The sequence below is a fragment of the Symphalangus syndactylus genome, chromosome 16, assembly GCF_028878055.3.
Source record: "Symphalangus syndactylus isolate Jambi chromosome 16, NHGRI_mSymSyn1-v2.1_pri, whole genome shotgun sequence".
In the NCBI taxonomy this organism is placed as follows: Eukaryota; Metazoa; Chordata; class Mammalia; order Primates; family Hylobatidae; genus Symphalangus; species Symphalangus syndactylus.
This window is the reverse complement of record NC_072438.2, coordinates 32,324,804-32,349,824: the sequence shown is the minus strand read 5'-3', so window position 1 is coordinate 32,349,824 and position 25,021 is coordinate 32,324,804. Positions and strand designations below refer to the sequence as shown.

Sequence of the window (25,021 nt, the reverse complement as noted above, 5' to 3'; positions counted from 1 at the left end):
GAGAAACTGCCGACACTAAAGTCCATGGAGGTTCAAGTGTCTCATATAAAATAGCACAGTATTTGCATATAACCTATGCACATTCTTCTGTATACTTAATCATCACTAGATCACTTATAATACCTAATACAATGTAATTGCTATGGAAATAGCTGTTATACTGTATTGCTTAAGAAACAAGAGCAAGAAAAAGTCTGTACATGTTCAGTACAGATGCAACCATCCATTTTTAAAGAAAAATATATTTTTGATTTGCAGTTGATTGAATCCAGGGATAAGGATCCCACAGATAATAGAAAGCCAACTCATCATTTTAATTTCAGTTTTTTCCTATACATGTGTAATTATGATAAAGTGTAACTTATAAATTAGGCACAGTAAGATATTAACAACTAATAATAAAACATTTATAACAACATACAGACAGTCCTGACTTACAATTGTTTGACCAGATTTTTTGACTTTACGATGGGTTTATCGGTATATTAACTGCATGTTCAACTTACAATGTTTTCAATTTACGATGGCTTTACGATGGCCATCACCCCATCATAAGTCAGGAGAATCTATACTGTAATAGAAGCTATGTGAATGTGGTCTCTCTCTCAGAATATCTTACTGTACTGTGAAAGCAAAACCAGGGACAAAGTGGGGACTACTGTACATTTAGGATAGAAAGTTGTACTGAATATTTCACAACTGAAAAAGATACTCATTTTTCTTTGTGTTGACTTTCCAATGTGGATTTGGTACAAAAAAATAAAAACCCTCCTTATCAATTGCTGGCTGGGCACAGTGGCTCACGCCTGTAATCCCAGCACTTTGGGAGGCCGAGGTGGGCAGATCACTTGAGATCCGGAGTTCGAGACCAGCCTGGCCAGCACGGCGACGCCTCATCTCTTCGTCTCTACTAAAAATACCAAAATTAGCCAGACGCGTAGCCGGGCGTGGTGGCGGGCGCTTATAATCCCAGCTAGGAGGGAGGCTGAGGCAGGAGAATGGCTTAAACCCGGGAGGCAGAGGTTGCAGTGAGCTGGGATTGCACCACTGTCCTCCAGCCTGGGTGACAGAGCAAGACCGTCTCAAAACAAACACACAAACCCCTCATCAGTTGCAATATTTAAGTTGTATTTAATCCTAGCAATTGCAGTCCTGAGACTTTGATAAGAACCAGAGTATGGTCTTCCAGGGCAGCCAAACCAAGCCATTCCATGAACAACAGAGATTACCCTGCTGCAGATGGTCCACAGGTCTTTTCTTGTGCATTTCTTCTGGGAACGAATGCAACTGAGGAAGCAGAGACATTCTAGGGGGAAGAGATCCACAAAAATCCTTACAGTCATCTTGCCCCACCTCCTTGTTACGGCTTTAGGTACAGCCCTTATGGCTAGGAGATGTAACCTTCCTCAGCCTTTGCGTCTACGTCTACAAAATAACAATTACCTTGCAGGGTGTTATTTAACACTGTGAAAGTGCATTAATAGGCACAGAAAGAAAAACAAAAAACAAACAAAAAAGCAAATTGTGCCCTCACTGCGAATTCTCTGTATTCTAGTTAAAAACATCTATAGCTTGAGTGCATGGTGCCCGTGCTGGGCAAGAAAAGGGCAAAATAGATCTTGACAAGCCTTAACATTTTCTCACTTCAGTTTCCTCACTGCAATTGATCTCTTTTTTCTTTCAAGTCGGAGTCTTGTTCTGTCGCCCAGGCTGGAGGGCACTGGCGTGATCTCGTCTCACCGCAACCTCCGCCTCCCAGGTTCAAGCGATTCTCCTGCCTCAGCCTACCTAGTAGCTGGGATTACAGGCGTACGCCACCACGCCCAGCTAATTTTTGTATTTTTAGTAGAGACGGGGTTTCACCATGTTGGCCAGGCTGGTCTCGAACTCCTGACCTCGTGATCCGCCCGCCTCCGTCTCTCAAAGCTTTGGGATAACAGGCGTGAACCATCGCGCGGCCCCTCACTGCAACTGAGGGTAGCGCAGTGGCCGCAAGTTCCAGATCTGTAGTTGCTAAATAGCTGGGTTCCAATCCCGGCTCTGCCACTTATTAGCTGTACGATCTTCATTCGTTTCTCAACCTCTCTGGGTCTGAGATTCCCTTAAAGCCAGGGTAATAGAGATGAATAGGATTTCCTAACTAGGACTAAACTTTCTCAATTTCTTGACTCAGAGGGGCAAAGATAGCCTGAAATGGAAAGTGAAGGCCTTCAGGCTCTTCCTAACACCCGCTCCGAGGAGGGGAAAGCTACAGGAAGAAGGAGGAGACTCAAGAAAGGTCGGACCAATGAGGCAGCGGGCGGGACAGGAGTTCCCGCCTTTAGGCGGCGTGCTCGCGCACCTCGCTCACACGCACACTCGCACGCACGCACGCTGCGGAAGCGCGCGCGCGCGGAGGCCCAGCCCTCGTCGCCGCCGCCATTTTAGCTGCTGGTTCCGGCCGCACCGTGTGGGCTGTAGTAGCGGGAGGGGTGGGGGTCCTCCAGAGTTAAGTGGCTGTCCTCGACTGTGCCCATACAGCAGCCAGCTTTCTTCCTTAATAATCGCCCGTTCGAAGACTGCGAGGATGTCCAAGCGACACCGGTTGGACCTAGGGGAGGATTACCCCTCTGGCAAGAAGCGTGCGGGGACCGATGGGTAAGCCAGGCCGGGGGCGCGAGGCGGCAGCTCTGGCTTTGTTGGGGTCCTGGCAGGGAGCGGGCCGGGGCTGGCCTGGCCGAGCGGGTCCTGGAGCCCGAGCCTTTGTTTCCCTCTGGGCTGGGTTCACTAGCGGCGGGTCGGAGAAGCGCGGCGCCCGTTCGGCCCGGCAAGGGCGCGGGGGGTTGCGTGCGACGGGGCCGCTGCCCAGCCCAGTCCGGAGGGTGGAGAGGCCTGCAGTGGCCATGAGGGCGCCTCCTCCCCCAGGCCGAACCGAGCGGGAGTCACTTGCGAGGGCGTCGGGCGGGAGTGAACCGCGGACCTCGTGGCCTCGGTTCCCGAGGAAGGCCTGGAGCCGGGGGAGAGGGTGGGGGAGGGCGCGGCGGGAGTGTTCGCTTCCAAGGGCAGCAGGCACTTCCCAGGCAGAGGGGCCGTGGGGAGGGCCTGGGTGGGGGCGCGGCCAGGCACTCCAGACGGGAAAGGCGGAGGGCGGAAAGTGAGAGCAGCGCGTGGATCCTAATGTAGGCTGGGATGGGGGTGGCGGGAGTTGAGAGAAGCCAGCAAATGGGGAGTTCTCGAGGGAGGTGGGAGTACAGGATCTGCCTGGAGAAAGGAAAACGTGGAGTAATCACCTGATGGGCTGGAAGGCTGGTGCTTTGGGGCGACTGAGTTTATAGTTCGGCGGGAGAGAGCGTGCCTTGGTCCATTCAAACACTTCAAAGTAGATACTAGCAAACTTCCGCCCTCTGCCTACGCTCCCGCCATCTCCTCTATTTCCTGCTTTGGTTAAAACTGGTTACTGAACATCATCCCATGGGGAGGGATTAGAAAGCATTGGTTTTTTTTTTTCATCATTTATTTTCTGTGCATGTCCCACTTTTCTTCCTAAGTAGCTTTTGAAATACAGGGATCATGTTCAAAACGTGTTTTTAGTATTTATGGCGAAACACCGCCCATGTGGAGGTTGAGAGTTGAAATACGTACACAAACTCATGGTGTTGCAGATTCCTTTCCTTAAAGGTACAGAGGAATTTAGCAGTTAATTTAAGCAATTTCGTGAAAATCATTTCTTGTCCCGTGTGTGTTTTCATTGCTGAAGTACAGAGACCTGTTTGGATAATTCGGGCAAAACCCGCAAAAGCCCGAATAGCCAAATACTTTGCATAATTTTATCATTTTATTGTGTACTTGTGATACAGAATCACTGTGTCAAGTCACCTGTATAGCTTTTTTGAAGTTTTCAGCGGAAGTTCTTCATTGAAATTGATTTCCAGGGATATGTTTAGTGTCATTGTAGAGTATAAGCCAGGATAGGGTGTCCTTTTTGAGGCCTTGCCATATGTTGAATTATTCAATAGAAAGCAAAAGCATGTCGTATTTTAATGTTGTGAGATCTTTAGTTTACAATATTAGGCATTGTAAAAAGACAATGACATCGTAAGACAGACTCTTTAGGCTATCACCCTCCCCTACCATTACCCCCCACAAAACGTTAATGCCTCTGAGCTGTATGTCACAGACTCTCAGAGCTGGAAGCAACTTAAAAAAGACTATACTCAGCTCCGATCAAGGAATGAGAAATGGAAAACAGAGTTAAGGTGGCTTGTGCAAGTTTACAGCAGGATCTGGAACCCTGCCTTTGTCATTTTCACTCAGCAGCACACAGTTCAGTACTGTAGTTAAGAGTCATTACAGCCTATTTTAATGACATTTATAATGCGTTGGTAAAGTAGGGAACACTTAGTTCTTGATTTCTCTGAGGCAAAAATAAATTGCTGTCATCTGGAACTGATGTCTCTCACAGGAGGTCAGATTGGAACAAAATATTCTGGGAGGGAATGAATGAATTCATTTTTATTTGTGCATATGTGCACCATTTAAAATGTTTCCCTTGGGATTAGTGGTCCCACCATATGTATGTGCGATTGTTTACTTTCTCTTGCAAAAACAGATATCCTTAGTAAAAAGGTTGACTTTTAGGGTCTAATGGTAGCTTTATGATTCCCTTGTATATTATTTAGAATTTGCCTATGGATAAAGGAGAGTTCATCTTTGGAATAATGCCCAAGTTATAAGAAATTGTAGAGGGAAGTTTTTATACTCATTTCTATGTCATTTGAGTGCCATTTATCATAGAACTGGTTTTATTTAACAGTGGACTTAAAATGTTTATCGGCATCAGAATTTTTTCATACTCGATAATTTTAAGTCACTTGTTGACTGCCATGCAATCCTGCAGATTTTTTTTTCCCCTGATAGCAAGTGGTTTTATCTGAGAATATAAGCTTGTCCGTCTTACAAACTCCACTGCCAGATAGGGTTTCTCCAGTACTGAGAAGGGAAGGTAATTCAGTGGGAGATTTCACTTACATTAATACTCCCAGACTATATAAGGCTTTATTTACTCCTGGCATATTTTAACTTCGAAATCAGGTGAAGTTATTATAGGTTTCTGTTGCATATTCTGGCCTCATTTCTTCTTTTTGTCAACCCACAGAATCTTCACTATACAATTATTACCGAAAGTAATACTTTTCCATACTTACCGTTGAAGTATGGAAAAAAGTTTTCGATGTTAGGGACGTTTTTCATTTTGATGTTGGTTTTTGATATTACCACCTGATAAGAGTTTTTTCTGTTAATTATGGGAAAGTAAAGCTAGTGTATTAATACTGTGATAACATTTGTAAAGCATGCACATTTTCACTACAATCCTGTATGGTAGATGAGGTTAAATGAACTTGCCACAGGGAACATAAGAAATGTTTATACTCAGGTTTAAAGAAGGCATTCCCTAAAATCTTCATCTCCATCTTTGGAGAACAGTTTTTGGTGAACATTTTTTAAGATCTCTGCATATTGACTCAAAAATATGAACTATAAAATTTAATATCACTGGGATCAACAACGCGTGTCATTTTGTACTTTGATTTTTTTTTTCCACTCAGAAATGTCATTAACTGTAGGTATACATTATGCTTTTAAATTGGCTGCCATAGGCCGGGCTTGATGGCTCACGCCTGTAATCCCAGCACTTTGGGAGGCCAAGGCGGGTGGATCACCTGAGGTCAGGAGATGAAGACCATCCTGGCTAATACGGTGAAACCCCATCTCTACTAAAAATACAAAAAATTAGTTGGGTGTGGTGGCAGGCACCTGTAGTCCCAGCTACTCGGACGGCTGAGGAAGAATGGTATGAACCCGGGAAGCGGAGCTTGCAGTGAGCCGAGATTGCGCCACTGCACTCCAGCCTGGGCAACAGAGCGAGAGACTATCTCAAAATAAATAAATAAATAAATAAATAAATAAATAAATAAATAATAAATTGGCTGCCATAGTACTCCAGTTGTAAAGGTATGACATCACTTATTTAACCAATATCCTGTTCATTGATATGTAGGTAGTTTTCCACTTGTTGCTATTTTATAAATGAGAAGTTTGATGAACATCCTTATACATATGTATTTGCACACATCCTTGAGAAGTTCCTGGAAATAAGATTGACAGATAAAAAGCAATGCTTATTGCCGAGCGCGGTGGCTCACACCTGTAATCCCAGCACTTTGGGAGGCCTAGGTGAATGGATCATCTGAGGTCAGGAGTTCAAGACCAGCTTGGCCAACGTGGTAAAACCTGTTTTTGTCCCTGTTAAAAATACAAAAATTAACTGGGCGTGGTGGCGCACCGCTGTAATCCCAGCTACTCTGGAGGCTGAGGCAGGAGAATTGCTTGAACCTGGGAGGCAGACGTTGCAGTGAGTTGAGATTGTACCACTGCACTCCAGCCTGGGTAACAGAGGGAGACTGTCTTTTAAAAAAAAAAAAAAAAAAAAAAAAAAAGGCAGTGCTTATTTAAAATACCATGATTTTGATGACCAGTTAACGTCTTCCTTAGCAGTACTTAAGTGCCTGTTATTATTCCATGTAGAATATTTTTATTTTTTAGAGACAGGGTCTTCCTCTGTTTGCCAGGCAGGAGTGCAGTGGTGTGATCATGGCTCACTGCAGTCTCAAATTCTGGGGCTCAAGTGATCTTCCTGCCTCAGCCTCCCAGGTAGCTGGGACTAGAGGCGTGCCACCACACCTATCTAAGTTTAAAGTTTTTTTGTAGCGATGGGGTCTCACTGTATTGCTCAGGCTGGTCTCAAACTTTTGGCCTCCAGTGATCCTCCCACTTTGGCCTCCCAAAGCACTGGGGTTACTTGCGTGAGTTATTAGGTCTTGCCCTCCAGGTAGAATTTTAACATGGTTTTAGAACTTTAAAAAGATCTTTAATAATAACCAATATTGGCAGGGGCGCGGTGGCTCATGCCTGTAATCCCAACACTTTGGGAGGCCGAGGCAGTCAGATCATGAGGTCAAGAGATTGAAACCATCCTGGCCAACATGGTGAAACCTCGTCTCTACTAAAAATACAAAAATTAACCGCGTGTGGCAGCACGTGGCTGTAGTCCCAGCTACTCTGGAGGCTGAGACAGGAGAATCGCTTGAAACAGGGAGGCAGAGGTTGCAGTGAGCTGAGATTGCGCCACTGCACTCCAGCCTGGTGACAGAGCAAGACTCCGTCTCAAAATAATAGTAATAATAACAACAACAACAACCAATATTGGGCATTTGCAATGTGCCAGACAACACTTAAAGCACATCACATATATTAACTCATTTAATCCTATTGATACTCTACAAAACATTGATAGCCACATCTTATAGGTGAGGGAAGAAATAACTGTGATCGTATAGTTGGCTTAAGTCTTGAGCCAAGATTGAACTGAGACACAGTACAGAGGAGTATGTTCAACAACTGTGTCATGTCATACCTCCCTCCCTGCTCGTGTTGTGGCTGTGTCTGAAGCACTGACTTGATACCAGTTTTTAAAAACCCTTATACTTCAACTAGTAAACTTTTAAGAACAAAACTCGTTTATAATAAAAAGTATCTGTTTAAAAAAGAAAACATGCACATGCATAATAGTTGACAAATATTTATGAAGTGGAGGGTTTGATTTTCCCCTTTTACTCACCTTTCATTTGTATCCTCCCTCTCTCATCGAAGGAAGGTAGTTTGAGCCATAAGCAACATTTCTAGGTGGCTGAATTTGCCTCCTGCATCCTCCCTGTTTTCTACTTTAATCTGAGACTAAAAGTATCTGAAAATGCTCTTCATTTTGCAGATCAGTAAATTGAGGCGGTGTCTTGCAATGGTGATTCCAGCATTCCTTTTATCTTAATACCACAGCTGTCCCCATTGCTTGATCAGCAGCTAACCTTTTTATCTTTAGAATGTATTTTATACATCCTTTGTTTGGTTTGGTAATGAAGCATCTGATGAAGTGGGCCCCTGAAAAAATCTTTGTTAGTATAGGTATTACTTTAACAAACTAAGGCAATGTATAATACATGATTTACTTTGTCTGTCACCCCTCTTCCCCCAAATTTTGTAACTCTTGAAAGGTTAGGTCCATGTCTTAATTGCATTAAACTAGGCTGGGCATGGTAGCTCATATCGGTAATCCCAGCACTTTGGGAGGCTGAAGCAAGAGATTGCTTGATCCCAGGAGTTGAAAACCATCCTGGGCAACATGGTGAGACCCTCATCTCTACAAAAATAAGAAATGAGCCAGGCGTGGTGGTGCATGCCTATCGTCCCAGTTACTCGGGAGGCTGAGGTGAGAGGACCACTTGAACTCGGAAGTTTGAGATTGCAGTGAGCCATGATCCAGTGAGCCACTGCACTCCAACCCAGGTGACGGAGCAAGATCCTATCTCAAAAAAAAGTTGTTTCAATTATTTTTTGTCATCTCCTCCTTCCCCCATGGTTCAGTGAATACTAGAAACATGAATCCTTTTTGTTTAGACCAGATGTTCCTTAAGAGTTCTTTTCTAGATGTACGATCCATGATCTTTAAGGCGTCAAGTATTTGAACCATTTGTGAGTACAGTGCTTCTTACTTTGCTAGGTACATTTCTGTGTACTCTTATTGTAAACTACACCTCGTTGGCATTTTGGAGCAATGTAAACACTTAATTAACAGTCACCTTAGGCAAGAAGCAGAAGAAGCAAAGATGGTTGATGGCATATTTCAGAAGATAGGCCCAGACTCTCAAGTATTGAATTGTGAGACTTCATTTTATGTTTAAGTTATCCTTTGACTTTTGTTTCCCATTGATTTTCTTTCTGTTTATGGCAGGTGAAATGAGAGGCTTCATACAGTTCTGGCTTGTATGCTCTGTGATTTTTGTAGAAGGTGAACATTGGGATGGAAGAGGGGAAAATCACTTTTCATGTTTATATATGCATATATATGGCTTTTCCGCTTTTTGAGTAAATTTGTACATGTCACACAACTGTACTTGGAGCACAGGGAATTTGTACTTTTGTGTGTTGTGGGTAAGGAACAATGACATGTTTAGGGGCTTGTGTCATAGCCCATCATGCCTCATTATTTCAAGTCTGGTTTAAACATCTTGAGGCAACTTTCTGTGCTGAAGGACTTGGTCTGAAGTAAACTGGATTAGTAAAATGAACAAGCATAGATTATTTTATTTTATTCCCACCACCAGTCTCCCAGAGGCTGTGCTGCTTTCAGCCACAACGCATATGAACAACCTGTAGTCATTCTGCTTGTGAAGTTCTTAGCATAGATACTTTTAAAATGACTTACTAAGGTCAATCTCTAGTAACTGGAAGTAGATACCAGAATTGACTACTTAAAATTGACCCAAGTTTAATAGAGTGGCTACCTGCATAATTTGAACATGTTAAACAACTTAATAGTATTCAGCGAAGCTTATTTTTAATTTGGCTATGTTTCATTTTATGGTAGACCAAGGTACATAGATTGATAGAGTGGTTTCAGTGTTTTGCTGTTGCTGTTTAGGTTAAAATGCAAGAGTAAACAAGGAAGAAGGAATAAAAGTTTTAATTTCAGTTTTTTTAATAAAGCAATATACATTTACTGAACAAAATTGGGAAAGTGCTGGAAAGTATAACTAAGAAAACAAATTCTGCAGTCTTGTAATTCATATTTGTATTAGTTGAGATATTGACATGTATAACATTGTTCTATGCTCTTTTCACTTTGCATTACAACCAAACATTGTCCTATGGCAAAGAAAGGAATATTAAAGTAATTTATTAGAAGTGGATTATAAAAGTATTGAGCAAAACCCACCACTGTTGACTGTAATAATGTGAGGTGGAGTTGTCTTTATCTCCAGTAGCAGTGTTTGTGCTAACTTCTGAATATACTTTTACTGCAAAAAATACCTCTTCACAAAATGAAGGAGAATTTGAGAAAGATTGAGATGCCATCTTCTTTTACTCAATTTGGACCTATCCTTTCTTCATCCTACCCTCAGTATCTGATTTCTGTTGTCTAAGTAGGAGGGGTTTTACTTGCAGCAGACTGAGTTCTTGTGTTACCTCACCTTATGTTAAAAGTTAAGGAAGGTGAGGCTGGGCGCGGTGGCTCACGCTTGTAATCCCAGCACTTTGGGAGGCCGAGGCGGGCGGATCACGAGGTCAGGAGATCGAGACCACGGTGAAACCCCGTCTCTACTAAAAAAAATACAAAAAATTAGCCAGGCGTGGTGGCGGGCGCCTGTAGTCCCAGCTACTCGGAGAGGCTGAGGCAGGAGGATGGCGTGAACCTGGGAGGCGGAGCTTGCAGTGAGCCGAGATCGCACCACTGCACTCCAGCCTGGGTGATAGAGCGAGACTCCGTCTCAAAAGAAAAGGAAAGTGAGGCATCAGCAAGGAAGGGAAAGATGTTTGTGGTGGAGTATGAGAGACCCTTGATTGTAGGGTATTTTTTATTATTTCTGATAGTTACATAATCCATTGGACTTTTTATTCATTTGAATGTTGGACATTTACTCTCTTTGTGATTATAACGCTACCATGAACATTCTGCATAAAATTCAGAATCTGAATTCTAAATTTTTGTTTTTAGGAAGGATCGAGATCGAGACCGGGATCGTGAAGATCGGTCTAAAGATCGAGACCGAGAACGTGATAGAGGAGATAGAGAGCGAGAGAGGGAGAAAGAAAAGGAGAAGGAGTTGCGAGCTTCAACGAATGCTATGCTTATCAGTGCTGGATTACCACCTTTAAAAGCTTCCCATTCAGCTCACTCAACCCACTCAGCACATTCAACGCATTCAACACATTCTGCTCATTCAGCGCACGCCGGACATGCAGGTCACACGTCACTTCCACAGTGCATTAATCCGTTCACCAACTTACCCCATACTCCTCGATACTATGATATTCTAAAGAAACGGCTTCAGCTCCCTGTTTGGGAATACAAGGATAGGTTTACAGATATTCTGGTTAGACATCAGTCCTTTGTACTGGTTGGTGAGACTGGGTCTGGTAAAACAACACAGGTGAGTTGCTGTATACCATGGTACGTATTTCATTTATGTTTAAGTTTACCAAATGTTGCATATTTGATTCTGGTGGTCATTTCCCTTGTCTGTCCTATAGAACATCTTGAAGAATAGCTGATTTGATGTTTAATTGGCACTCTGAATTTCAGAGTGGAAATCCTGTAGAGAGTACCTCTCTCCCCTGAGTCTAGGGGATAATAGTGGTGCTCGCTTTTCAAATTTTGTTACCTTATATATGGCAGAGTGATGCTCTCCCACCCATTTTGACTCTAGGACAGTACAGATTTAGGGACACACAGTTTGTTTTCTGGTGCTTGGGTGGAGAAATCACTGCGGTAGATTTTTGTCGTTTGTATTTAATGTAGTATTTTGAACCATGCAAATATCTGTTTTTCCAAAAAATGAAGTGCTAAAATGATACAAAGTCTATACCAGTGACTTTTGTCCATCTAGTCGTCCTCCCCCTCATAGAACTAAACACTGTTACTAGTGTCTTATTTGTAATATAGCTAGGATATTTTTTAAACATGGATGGGCTGTTATTAACTAGACCCCTGTTGATAGACATTTAGGCTGTTTCCCATGGTGGTTTTGCATGGGGCAGGTGTTTCTGTAGGAAGCAGAGATTGCTGGGTCAGAACATCATTTGTAATTGTGATACAGAAAGCTGGATAGCCTTCCAGAGGGAGCGTATCAATTTACCTTTCCATGAGCATGTATGAGAACACATAGGAAACTATTAAAACATGAATTTTTACAAATCCAATAGGTGAAAAATTGCATTCTAATGTACTTTTTAATTTGCATTTTCTTGCTGTGGGTGAGAAGTAACTGTCTTTATACACTTAAGCCTGAACCATCGATTAAAAATTTCTGGTTTCAAAAGTAGCAGTCCCTTATCATTGTAGAAACTTTGAAAAATTCAGCAAAGTATTGAAGCGAATTTAATAATTACCTGTCTTACCATGCAGAGATTGAACATACTGCATACACAATTTATCTTTTTCTAAAGTTACATGTGCATAGAGACATCTTGAAGGTACTGTACCAACCAAAATAGGAAGCTTTTATTGCAGACTGAGCCTTAGTACCATTCTTCTTTTTTCTTTCTTTCTTTTTTTTTTAAAATTTTTGTGTTGTTGTTGAGACAGAGTCTCTTTCACCCATGCTGGAGTGCAGTGGTATGAACACAGCCTCAACCTCCTGGGCTGAAGCGATCCTCCTGCCTCAGCCTCCCAAGTAGCTGGGATCGCAGGCATATGCCACCAGTGCCTGGCTAATTTTTAAATAAAATTTTTGTAGAGTTGAGGTTTTGAACTCCTGAGCTCAAGCAATCCTCATGCCTTAGCCTTCCCAATTTTTCTTTTTTAATGAAGGAAAACTTAGAATTGATGTTAGGGTATTCAAAAATCACCTTATGGAAATTTAAAGAATTTTCAAACTACATGAAAGACTGTAACTCTGAACTTACTATTTAATTGACATTTGGGTAAAGCCAGTCACTGTATACTTTACATGTATTAGCTTATTTACATTTTTATATAACCCTGCAGGGAAGATATTCATCACCACTTTACAGATGAGCAAAATGAGGTTTAGGTTTATGAGAAACTTAGGTTTAGTGGATTGTCCTGGGTTACATGGATTATGGATTTTGGTGGGCTCAACATTTAAAACTTTGTACCTTTGTCTTTATATCTAAAGTTACATTTCATACTGCTATTCTGTGGTCTGATATGGGTAGCCTCATTTCAGAGATGAGTTTATTAATGGTTGGTGTAGAAAGAGGTCAGGTCAACTCAGGATGAGATTTGTGATTATTTGGATTAATATTTAACTTTTAGAGGGGTAATTAAGATACTTGAATACTGAGGATTACAGCACATCTGGGGGATTTGAAGGGAAACCAAACCGTTTAAAAAGTGAATTTCATTCAAATGTTTCCTAGCATGCTCTTACTAAACTTTGACTCAAACCATTAAAGCCAGTCTTTTTTTGGTGATTTGTTCTTGTCAGAAAAATTCTCTGAACAAAATCTAAAGTAATGACTTTAACTTTTTTTTTTATTATTTTGAGACAAAGTCTCGCTCTGTCACCCAAGCTGGAGTGCAGTGGTATGATCTTGGCTATCTGCAACCTCCTCCTCCTGGGTTCAAGTGATTCTCCTGCCTCAGCATCCTGAGTAGCTGGGACTACAAGCGCGCGCTACCATGCCTGGCTAGTTTTTTTTTTTGTATTTTTAATAGAGACGGGGTTTCACCATGTTGGTCAGGCTGGTCTCTAAATCTTGACCTCGAGTTATTGGCCTGTCTGGGCCTCCCAAAGTGCTGAGATTACGGGCCTGAGCCACTGCACTGGGCCATGACTTTAACTTTTGACAGACCTACAATAAAGACATTTCACGTTGCTGCTTAGTAGAAACATAACTGCACATGAGGAAGGAACTGAAGCTAGATCAGCCAAAGGGACAGTGTGAGCAAGGACACATGTTGAGCTAAGGGAATGCAGGTATGCTCTGGCTAGAATACAGGGGGTTTGGGAAGGTGGAGGTGGGACAGGTGAGACTGGAACTGTAAGTTGAGCCTTAATATATTTTATATAGATCGGAAGCTATCAGAGCTCTTGAATTGAGGAATTATGAGGATTTTTTTAAAAAAATGTCCTGTCTAGTGAACATATTGATGATAGACCATGTAAGAGGTCATAACAAAAGTTTTGATTCTGTGAAGGGCCTTGGGAATAGAAAATAAATAATGGATTGGAGTCAGGATATTAGGAATTAAAAGTATTTTGGAGGAAGGTGAGAAATGGTTTTGCTTTTGAATGTGTGAATTTGAGATACCGACTAGGTGGAAATGATCGTTAGCTCTAAGATGGAAGCTAGAGTTAGGATTGGCATTGATGTATTATAGGTAGTATTAGAAGTTAGAACATATAAGACTTCACAGGATATTGTGTAAAACAAGAAGACTAGACACCGAGGATCAGTTTTTAAGATGACCTCAAGTGGAGGAAGCAAAGAAGCTGAAAAGGAGGAATGGCTTTAGAATAACTCAGACCTGGCTGGGTGCAGTGGCCCATGCCTGTAATCCTGGCACTTTGGGATGCTGAGGCAGGCGGATTACCTGAGGTCAGGGGTTTGAGACCAGCCTGGCCAATATGGTGAAACTCCGTCTCTACTAAAAATACAAAAATTAGCTGGGCGTGGTGGCACACACCTGTAATCCCAGCTACTTGGGAGGCTGAGGCAGGAGAATCACTTGAACCCTGGAGGTGGAGGTTGCAGTAAGCCTGGATTGCGCCCCTGCACTCCAGCCTGGGCAGCAGAGTCAAACTCCGTCTTAAAAAAAAAAAAGGATCCCTGGCTTGAATACAACAGTAGCCTGCATATTTCAGGACCTCCTTCTTTTCCTAGTGCTATTTTCCTTAGAAATGTGAACAGATGCATTAACTGACTGGTTCTCCAGCTATTGCCAGGGAGTTCTTGAAAGTCCTTGAAACCATTTCAGGGGTCCTAGAATTTGTGAAAATATAAGGAAATGCACTCTTCTAGCTAAGTTTTTTTGTTTGAAAAGTAGTCATTTTTATAGAAAGCGTTATTTTGTGTTAAAACAGAATGAGTTTTTATTGTTAGGAATTAATATTTTAGCAATTTTTCAGTTTTAATTTCTTGACACAGTAAATTTATTAGTAGCTTGGCATTCTTGGTCATTTTCAGAGTGAGTGTACAGGGGTCCTGAGAGCTGCTAATTAACTTGTTGATCTTGTTTTTAAAGTGGAGGTAAGCTGTTGATTTTAGCGGAGTGAATTTAAAAATCTGAACATTCTTGGCCAGGCATGGTGGCTCATGCCTATGATCCCAGCAATTTGGAAGGCTGAGGCGGGTGCATCACCTGAGGTCAGGAGTTCGAGACCAGCCTGCTCAACATGGTGAAACCCCGTCTCTACTAAAAATACAAAAAATTAGCCAGGCGTGGTGGCACGTGCCTGTAGTCCCAGCTACTTGGGAGGCTGAAGCAGGAGAATCGCTTGAACCTGGGAGGTGGTGGTTGCAGTGAGCCGAGATTGTGCCACTGCATTCCATCCTGGTCAACAAAAAAACAAAAGATCTGAACATTCTTGCCTTGAGAATTTTGAATTAATTTTAACTATCTTTAGTTCACCAGTGAGTGAATTTCACTTTCTAGATCTTTGAAAGTACATTTTGCCTTTGTAAAAGGGTTGCCGAATTGAGGATATATCAGTAAGTAAGGCTTTATAGCCTGACTAGGAAACCACTTAAACTTAGGTCTGTGGATTTACAGAACCCGATAGATACTACTTCTTTAGCTATTTTTGTTCATTTAAAGTGTTTTAAAGAGATATATGATGTTTTTAGAGAATCAGTATAATTACCCTCCCTTTCAGATACTTGTTAGTGACAAGTTACCCCCAAATTGCCGAAGCAACCTAACTAAAATGTAATAATAGTGCAGCCACCAGTATTCCTTATCAGTTTTACTGTACTGATACTATGCAGAAAACTCCATGTTTCCTGTAGCATTAGAGTTTAATAGGCTTTTGGAAGCTTTGATGTAAACCAATTATGCTCTTCTAGCAGTGGATTTCCATTTAATATGGTGAGCACTTACATTTTTCCCATGGTTCTTTTCCAGTTAAGTGACTGGAAAACTGTAAAATTGGGGAATCCATTAGCTTATATTGATAATGGAACTGGGGGAAAATGTACTGCCGTCATGGCAACCAATTTAACTTGTGCTTGGGGGTCCCCCACCCCTTTGGCTGCACTTAACGAAGTGGTGCTGCTCTAGGTCCTGTTAAATTTGAGACTGGCAGTTCTTAAAATTGACTTTAAGGTGGTACCTAAGGTGCTGCCATTGTGCATACTGCTCCTGAGGGGGAAAGCATAGGATTACAAAAGAGTTGGGTGCTAAGAGTTAGGTTCTGCTGGCTTATAAACCAAATTTGAATTGAATTAAATAAAAGTACAGCTTCAGAGTTACAAGGGGGTATGATTTCTACTTGATTTTGCAACTCAAATTATGTAAGAATTTAAAAGTTACACTTTCTTAGAAACGTTTGTTATAAAGTAGAATTTGTTGTAAGTTGGATTTTTTAAAATTGCATAGAGAAATACTTCATGATGGGATAGTCACACTGTCCAGTGTATCCCTGATTGTGTCTACCCAACTTGGGTGTGTGTCATATCAGTATTATACATAACTGTTCCGTGGTTTAGAGAGCTTGTGTTGTTACAAGTTTTGAGTCACAAGTCTTTTAGTTATTTGCCTAATTGGATTTGGTTTTAAATCATTGGAATGAGATGAAGTGCTTTATGTTACATATACTTGATATTCAGGCAGAATAGAATTAATTTAATTGTGAAATTATTTGATAGATTCCACAGTGGTGTGTGGAGTACATGCGATCATTACCAGGACCCAAGAGAGGAGTTGCCTGTACCCAACCCAGGAGAGTGGCTGCAATGAGTGTGGCTCAGAGAGTTGCTGATGAGATGGATGTGATGTTGGGCCAGGAAGTTGGTTACTCCATTCGATTTGAAGACTGCAGTAGTGCAAAAACCATTCTTAAGTAAGTACTATACCTTTAATGATGCTTTTATTTCTCTGCTTGCCATTTTCTGCTATTAGAAGACTTTGCTAGGGCAGGCTTATGTCATCCAAATTTAGAATTGTCCAAAGTAGGCCTTCTTAGACTTACTACATGACCTTAGTTTAATTATTTATTATTGGTAATCTATAGTTATTTGGTAGAAATTGAAGTTCAAAGGTCAGATTTTAGTTACTTGGTTCTGCATTTTAGGTGAAATGTTACTGATACTGTAAAATGTGTGGTTTTAGTAGACACAATGGTGTATGATTTAATTGTGAAAGAAAAGGAAAGTGATATGTCTTACTTAGTAAAAGATAACTACTTTTAGAAAGAAGAATGTATAGGATGGGATATGATTTATTTAGGGGAGAGAGGACTTTTAATGTTAATTATGCAGCTGTTACTCTGTGTCTGTTACAAGCTAAAAAGCGGAATCCTTTGTTCTGTAATACACTCTTAGAGCTGCTTCTAGGTCCTCGTTTCTCTATAGCTACGGTGCAGATAATTGGCTACCATATTGAGCTTTCTAATGTTTTAACTCTACCAACTTTTTATTGTCTTATACTTGCATTCTGCATAAGTTATGATATGTGCTACCTGATGATGATTCTTTCTCAAGTCTTCCCTCTGGTTGCTTCTGCTTATTCTGTATTTATGTGATATTTAAGTTCTTTTAAATGTGACTTGTTTGAGTGGGACTCAGTGGCATATGCCTGTTTATTCCTAGCCACTTGGTAGGCTGAAGCAGGAGAATTGCTTGAGGCCAAAAGTTCAAGGCTACAGTGTGCTCTGATCATGCCTGTGATAGCTACTGCATTTGAACCTGAGCAACATAGCAAGACCACATTTCTTTTTAAAAAAAAAAAAAAAAAAAACATACCTATGTGATCTTCTCCCTGAGGTTTTTAAAAACCATTTTGGAGCATTGTGTAGGCAGTGATATGAGTCTTTGTTGTCAGAGAGATATATAGTGTTAATGGGATAAATGAAACAAGAGTCTCTCTTTTTTTTTTTTTTTTTGAGATGGAGTCTCACTCTGTTGCCCAGGCTGGAGTGCAGTGGCGCCATCTCGGCTCACTGCAACCTCTGCCTCCTGGGTTCAAGTGATTCTCCTGCCTCAGCCTCTCGGGTAGCTGGGACTATAGGTGTGCGCCACCACGCCTGGCTAACTTTAGTAGAGTTGTGGTTTCACTATGTTGGCCAGGCTGGTCTCGAACTCCTGACCTCATGATCCGCCCACCTCAGCCTCCCTCAGTGCTGGGATTACAGGCATGAGCCACCACACCCAGCCGCAGAAATTGAATGGAATAATGAACTGCATGTGTTTATCATCGACTTTTAACTATTTCAATTTTATTTAATTCATATTCCAAAACCCTTTCCCTGTCCCATGTTATTTTGAAGCAGTCTTAGATACCAAATAATTATATATATAAATATTTCAGTGTGTGTCTCTGAGATAGTTTTTTAAAATAGAGCTATCATAACTTAAAACAATTTATTGGATCAAAATATCCAGTCTTCATTCAACATTTGTGTCAGTTTTTTCTGATTCTTTGATTTATCTCATTTTATTAGAACTTTTTATTCAGCGTGATATTTAATAGCAGTTGAAGTTTAAAATATTTAAATAAGCTTATCCTTATGACTTTATGGTACATATTTTTGGCTTAAACCTTAATCTTCACTGAATAAATTCTTGTAGTTGTTCAGTGATATGTTATTGATCACTGGTAATTACAGTATAATTGACAATAATTACATAAGCAAAATCATAGCTCATTATGTTATATTACTTTAAAATGCAGATAATGTCAAGGACTTGAGGATAATAAGGGGGAGATTTTACTCATCTTTAGGAGGAATATCATTATTCTGACTTGATTCACATTGCATTGAATTTTTCTTGGTAAGCCACAGTTGAGAACAGAATTTGGAAATTGGGATACAAGAAAGTTATGCAATATTGGTGCTGTGTGTATGTGTAGTAGGAAGTGGGTGGAGGATAGGCTTTCAAAAGATGAGTACTTCTGAAAGATTTTGGTTCACTTCATAGGGAATGACAAGTAACAGATTTTATAGTTCAAATGAAGTATTTTTGGCATTGTGATTTTTTTTTTAATGGAGCAGTTTCTAGAGGTTATAACTACTTTTAAAAGCTTACTTAAGACAGGGTAAGCTTATTGGGGTTTCTTTTAGGAGCTAACCTGGTGTTGCCTTTAAGTAATATAAGTAAAGGAGTGTATTATTACAATAAGTTAGCTAAAAATTTAAAAATTTCAAATGTAACTCTTTGCTATTTGGTAGGAAGAACTTAACTAATGGGAATGCTTCATTAAATGTAGCTCTTATCATATATAGATATAAAATGCTTATATATCCATTGTGTAGCCAGGGCGAAGTTTAATTTTCACTCTAGGATGGTAAAGAGGCTAACTTAGGCAGATTATGCTTGAGGAGCACAGAATTTAACCATAGTTTGAGAGCATTTTAGCTAAATAATGTATCTTTAAATTGTCCCCATATAGATTAAGGGTCCGTAAGATAGTTTCTTCCGTGTTTGGGATGCCTATTCATAAATTTTAGGTTATAGATCTGATACTGTGCTCTTTTCGGAAGATTGGACCTGGTATAACTTAGTGCACACTCTGTTAGTCTAGCCTTAAATGGCTACCCCCATCCCAGTGGACAAGTAAGTTTACAAAGCTGCCACTCCTAAATGGTTTTTATATTTCCTTTTTTATGTGTTTGCTTGTCCGTATCCTTTTCTTCTGAAGCATTCTTTTTGCAACATACTTACTTTCCTGTTGTCTTGGAGTGGAAATTATGAAGAAAAAACCCAATGAGATACCTAAAGAGCTTACCAGTCAGGGAACAATATATTGCTGTATTTGTGACTAGTCAGTGTAAATACCTTGATTCATTTTGATGTAGGGAAGGAGAGGTTGTTGGCTTCTGGTGTAGCCCTTTTGCCGTGGATTTTAAGAAGCATTTGTCTGTGGTTGTAACTTTTTTGTTTTTTTTTTTTTTTTTTTTTTTTTTTTGGTGACAGAGTCTTGCTCTGTCGCCCAGGCTGAAGTGCAGTGGCACAATCTCGGCTCACTGCAACCTCCACCTCCTGGGTTCAAGCCATTCTCCTGCCTCAGCCTCCCAAGTAGCTGAGATTACAGGCACCCGCCACCACCCCCAGCTAATTTTTGTATTTTTGGTAGAGACGGGGTTTCACCATATTGGCCAGGCTGGTCTCAAACTCCTGACCTTGTGATCTGCCCGCCTTGGCCTCCCAAAGTGCTGGGATTACAGGCAGCTGCCACCACGCCCAGCCTGGTTGTAACATTTTAATTCAGAAAATCACCTTCAGTTTTTTGAAGGAGCTGATAATTTTTTAGGGAAGAAAACAATTTGATAATCTTGTATCTGTAGAAAAACATAATAATTGAAGTTGTTAATTTGGTAGGTAATTTTACTGTTATTTTAGGTGATATGCTTCCTTTTTATTTTTTCCTAAGCTGTAAAATTAGAGATTTTTATGTTGAAGGAACCTAATAATTTGTACACATAATGATTAGTCATTCAGTCAGCTAATAATTAAGTACCTTCTATGTGTTGGGCAGTACTAGGTATAATGAAAAATGAATCTAGTCCCTGTTCTTGTTAAAGCAAATAAAAATGTAAATAAAAAGTTTGACATTGTGATTAACCTTCTGAATGGGTGTTCATATGGGTGTTCATATGAAAGAATGATTTGAGAATAAGTTTAGGTGGGAAGATGTTGGATTTATTTATTTTTGAGACAGAGTCTCATCTCATCTGTCACTCAGGCTGGAGTGCAGTGGTGCCATCTCGGCTCACTGCAACCTCCGCCTGCCGGGTTCAAGCGATTCTCATGCCTCACCCTCCCGAGTAGCTGGGATTGCAGGCGTGTGCCACCATGCCCAGCTACTTTTTGTATTTTTAGTAGAGACAGAGTTTCACCATGTTGGCCAGGCTGGTCTCAAACTCCTTACCTCAAGCGATCCACCCACCTCAGCCTCCCAGAGTGCTGGGATTACAGGCGTGAGCCACTGCTCCCAGCCAGGAAGTTGGAATTTAAGTCAAGAGTTGAATTTAAAGTAGTGGTTAGCCAGAACAGGGGTTATGGGATAGGGAATTACAGGGTATTGCCATAGTGGATTCTTTGGTGCCTCTGGAAACAGCTGACTGAAGCACTAACTGTGTAAAAACTACTTACGCATATTCCAGAGTGGGTTTCCAACAAAACAACTTTGTTTAAAAATACCTTGAGTCCAGGAGCAGTGGCTCACACATGTAGTCCCAACAGTTTGGGAGGCTGAGGCAGGAGGATTACTTGAGTCCAGGGTGGGTAACATAGTGAGACCCTGGCTCTCCAAAGATTTATATATAAAAAAATTAGCCAGGTATGGTGGTATGTACCTGTAGTCCCAGCTACTTGGATGAGGTGAGTGGATCACTTGGACCCAAGAGTTCGAGACTGAGGTGAGCTAGGATTGTGTCACTGCACTCCAGCCTGGGTGACAGAGCAAGACTCCATCTCTCTTAAAAAAAAAAAGGTGGCTTGTGAAGAGAATCAAAAGGAAATAGATCCTAGAGCATAGCCTCTAGGGTCAGTGTCTGAGTTGTCCTAGCTCTGCCCACGTATTAGCTGTGACATTAACTATGTGTTAAGTAGCCTTCATGTGCTTATTTCTTTTTCAAAAGATGGAGCTGGTACTAACTACCTGATAGGGTTGTTCTGAGATCAGATATAGTTGTCTGTGTACAACTCTTCGTCATTTATGGCACTCTGTTGAGGGGTGCGTCAGTTAGCATTGCTGATTCTTGCTGCTCTTGGTGATGATGGTAGATTTCCAGTTGGAGAAATTATTGGATCTTTTTAACCAGTTAACCCAGTTAGAGAGGGACTTATAAAACCAATTTAATGAAGTTCCTTTTGGCACGATAATTGAATTAAAATTGGGGATGTAAACTTAAACCTTGACATGACTTGTCACTGGAATGAATCAATTCAAGTATTCTTTTAGGGCTGGAGGTAAAGGTGAAACAGATGTGGCACTTTAAGGACCATTAATTATACAAACAATTATAAACTAATTTATGGAACATTTGTTATGTGGCAGTCTTGGTTCTAGTTCGTGTGTAGCACGTAAGTTAGGTAAGGGTAATTTTATTGGACTGTTAAAAAGAGGTGGGAAAAAAGGATAAATGTGGTTATTTAACACTTAGGCAGTTTCTACCAGAGGACTAAAAAGTTACTGTGGTCACCCTAGAAGTAGAATTCTGTTGGCTTTTGCCAATTCCTAGAAAGCTAACTTGGTTTGCTGAGGCTCTATGTGTTTTGTTAAATTTGACCTTTGTACTTAAGTATTTGTGAGGATTAGACAGAGAAGGCTCTCTTTGTTTATACAGTGCCAATATCTTACAAAATATTAAGTAGAACCTACACATTCATTCTAGCTTTCTGTGAGTTCTGTTGAGGATGAAAGAATATTCCCTTTAAAACTTGTGAAAATTTGAGGAATAGGCAATATATTTTTATTTAGTTGTCTTTATTTTCCGTTGTTAACTTCTTAGGCATTTTTTCGTGATTAGGTATCTAACTCTGAAATACATACCAAATGTATTTTAGCTGTTTACACTAACAAAGCTGTATGAGTTTGATTGTGGTCTTAAACATTTCAGCTCTCTTTAAGAGTCCAGGGTTTGATGTTTCCTTTTTGCCCTGTTTGATGTATTGAACATTGAAACACTGTAGATTCTAAGTTATTCAAAATATGTTCCCTTTCCTTGTGAGCATTTACATCTAGTAGTTTGTTGTCATTGTAACCAGTATTTTGCTATATGTAGTGCTATTGTGATTACAGTAAGTTAGTGTTGCTCATATTGTGTAATATGGTTGCTAAGAACATACCAGATTGAACTAGAGCCTGTCTTTGTTTATTCCTTCACCAATAAAAGAAACATTATGTAAGGACTCTGCTAATATCACTGGTTCTTCACTGACTTGGTTGGGGAGGGGTAAGCTGTCAAGCCAATAAGAAGGTAATTTGAATGTATAGCGATTTCACAGAGGAGGAGGTATTTCATCTGAGTTGAGAAGGACGGAGAGACTTTGATAGGCAGATGGACTAGCCAGTAGCAAATAGTATCAATCATTTCCTGATACTCTAGGTAGATGAGCTGGTTTCCATTAAGGTTGAAGTTCTCACACTGTCTTAATTGACAGCGCACTTAATATCTCAATAATTTCTTCGTAGTACCCCAGGCCTAAAGAAATATTTCAGAATTCCATTTACTAAGTAGTTGGGTCCTAATAACCTAAGTATTTATGTTTCTTTTAAAAAATACTACACATACATTGAAAGAAAAATTATTTCATTCTTAAATAACCACCATTATTTACTTAGTGTGTTAATGCTATTTGATCACTCACAGTTTCTCAAACCTTGATAACAGATTGAACGCTACCTCTTTTATTTCCTGTTCTATACTGATGTTTGCCTCATGCTTTTTTTTTTTTTTTTTTTTTTTTTTTTTTTTTTTTTTTTTTTTTTTTTTTTTATGAGACGGAGTCTTGCTGTGTCCCCCAGGCTGGAGTGCAGTGGCGCAATCTTGGCTCACTGCAAGCTCCGCCTCCCAGGTTCACACTCTCCTGCCTCAGCCTCCCGAGTAGCTGGGACTACAGGTGCCCACCACCACGCCCGGCTAATTTTTTTTTGTATTTTTAGTAGAAACGAAACTGTGTTAGTCAGGATGGTCTTGATCTCCTGACCTCGTGATCCACCCGCCTTGGCCTCCCAAAGTGCTGGGATTACAGGCGTGAGCCACCGCGCCCAGCCTTGCCTCATACTTTTTAAAACAGCAACTGTCAAAAGTCTAGCTTCACAAATATAACATCAAAAGGATTTATGGTCTACTTTTGAAACTCTCAACTACCTTACACTTGTAGTTCCTGGGATGTCCTACATGTTGAACATGGAAAATAGTAAAAAATTATGTTTTAAATCATTAAAATGAGAACATATATATTCTAGGTGATCATTTAATGCATTTACAGATGGAATCAACAACTTACTCTACCATTTGAGTGATCTGTTTATACCCCAAAAAAGAGTTTAATCTTCTTTTGGCTACATGGACATTAAGGTTGTAAACAAGTCCAGGTGCAGTGGCTTATGCCTGTAATCCCAATACTTTGGGAGGCTGAGGCAGGAGGATTGCATGAGTCCAAGAGTTCCGGGATGTAGTGTGCTAGTTTGGCATCCATATGGTAACTCCTTGGAGAGCGGGGGACTACCAGGTTGCCCCAGGAGGTGTGAACTGGCCCAGGTTGGAAAATGAGCAGGTCAAAGCTGATCAGTGGTGGGACTGTATCTGTTAGTAGCCACTGCCTTCCAGCCTGGGCAACATAGCAAGGCCTTTTCTCTTTAAAATATATACATACATATATATGTATTTCTTTATATATAGATTATATATATTTCTTTATATGTATATAGAGATAAACCTAAAAGATCAGTTGTAAATAGAAAAATTATACCTGGACATTTAAATATAAGACCTATAGGTTCATTTATTGTTAACGTTAATCAACACCATTTTGTTGAGTATGGGTCATTTGTTTGGAATTCCATTTAATTCTAAAGCTGGAATTTAAACTCAAACATTTAGAAAATACACAAGTTGGTTTTCTGGAATTTAAGACAATTCAGTCTCTTGGAATGCTTGGTTTCTAGGCTCTTTTAAATCTTTCAGAGTTGTCTCACAGATTTGGTAGTTTTTGTGTATGTGAGAGATTCATCTTGTTCTAAACTTCTGAAACATACGACTTAGTGTTCATGTATATGACTCTTTTCTATGCTTGGGGTTTATCATTTCATGTCAACTGTAATTCTCTTGACCCAACTGATGGAGACAGGATTATGTATATATTACACTGTGTTTCATAAAGTGTATGGCTATCCCAAGGATTTATGAGTTACATGGAGGCTAGTTAAGAGTGTGGTATAGAACTGTTTATTGAATATTTCCCAAGTGCCAGGCAGTTAGTGTACTGAGGACTTTATATATGTACATTGTTTTGTTTATTTTAAACAATTTTTACCCTGTTCACATTTTTACAAAGGGACCATTACAGAAGAAATTGTCCAAGATCAGACAATAATAGGAAAACAGGGACTTAAACCCAGTTTTGTCTTGCAACAAGTATGTATTCTTAAACTCTGTGTGTTTTATTTCCTTCATCATCATTCCTCATCACTCCATGTAATTCTCTGAGTGTATTGTAAAGCTTTCCTAGGTAATATGGAAAACAGTAAATCCGATTACTCAGATTAAACAGTGCCGTTCATTTATAATAGATG

At 40.4% G+C, this 25,021-nt stretch overlaps 1 protein-coding gene across 1 annotated transcript in view; it reads left to right on the top strand.

Annotated features, from left to right (window-relative positions):
- The first annotated feature begins 2,191 nt into the window (after positions 1 to 2,191).
- DHX15 (DEAH-box helicase 15) overlaps positions 2,192 to 25,021 on the top strand; it is a 57,433-nt gene continuing 34,603 nt past the window's right edge. The window contains exons 1-3 of the mRNA XM_055245416.2: positions 2,192 to 2,637; positions 10,589 to 11,024; positions 16,426 to 16,619. Of these exons, the coding sequence (XP_055101391.2) occupies positions 2,288 to 2,637; positions 10,589 to 11,024; positions 16,426 to 16,619 (980 nt within the window). The 5' untranslated portion in view covers positions 2,192 to 2,287. The remainder of the gene's footprint in view (positions 2,638 to 10,588; positions 11,025 to 16,425; positions 16,620 to 25,021) is intronic.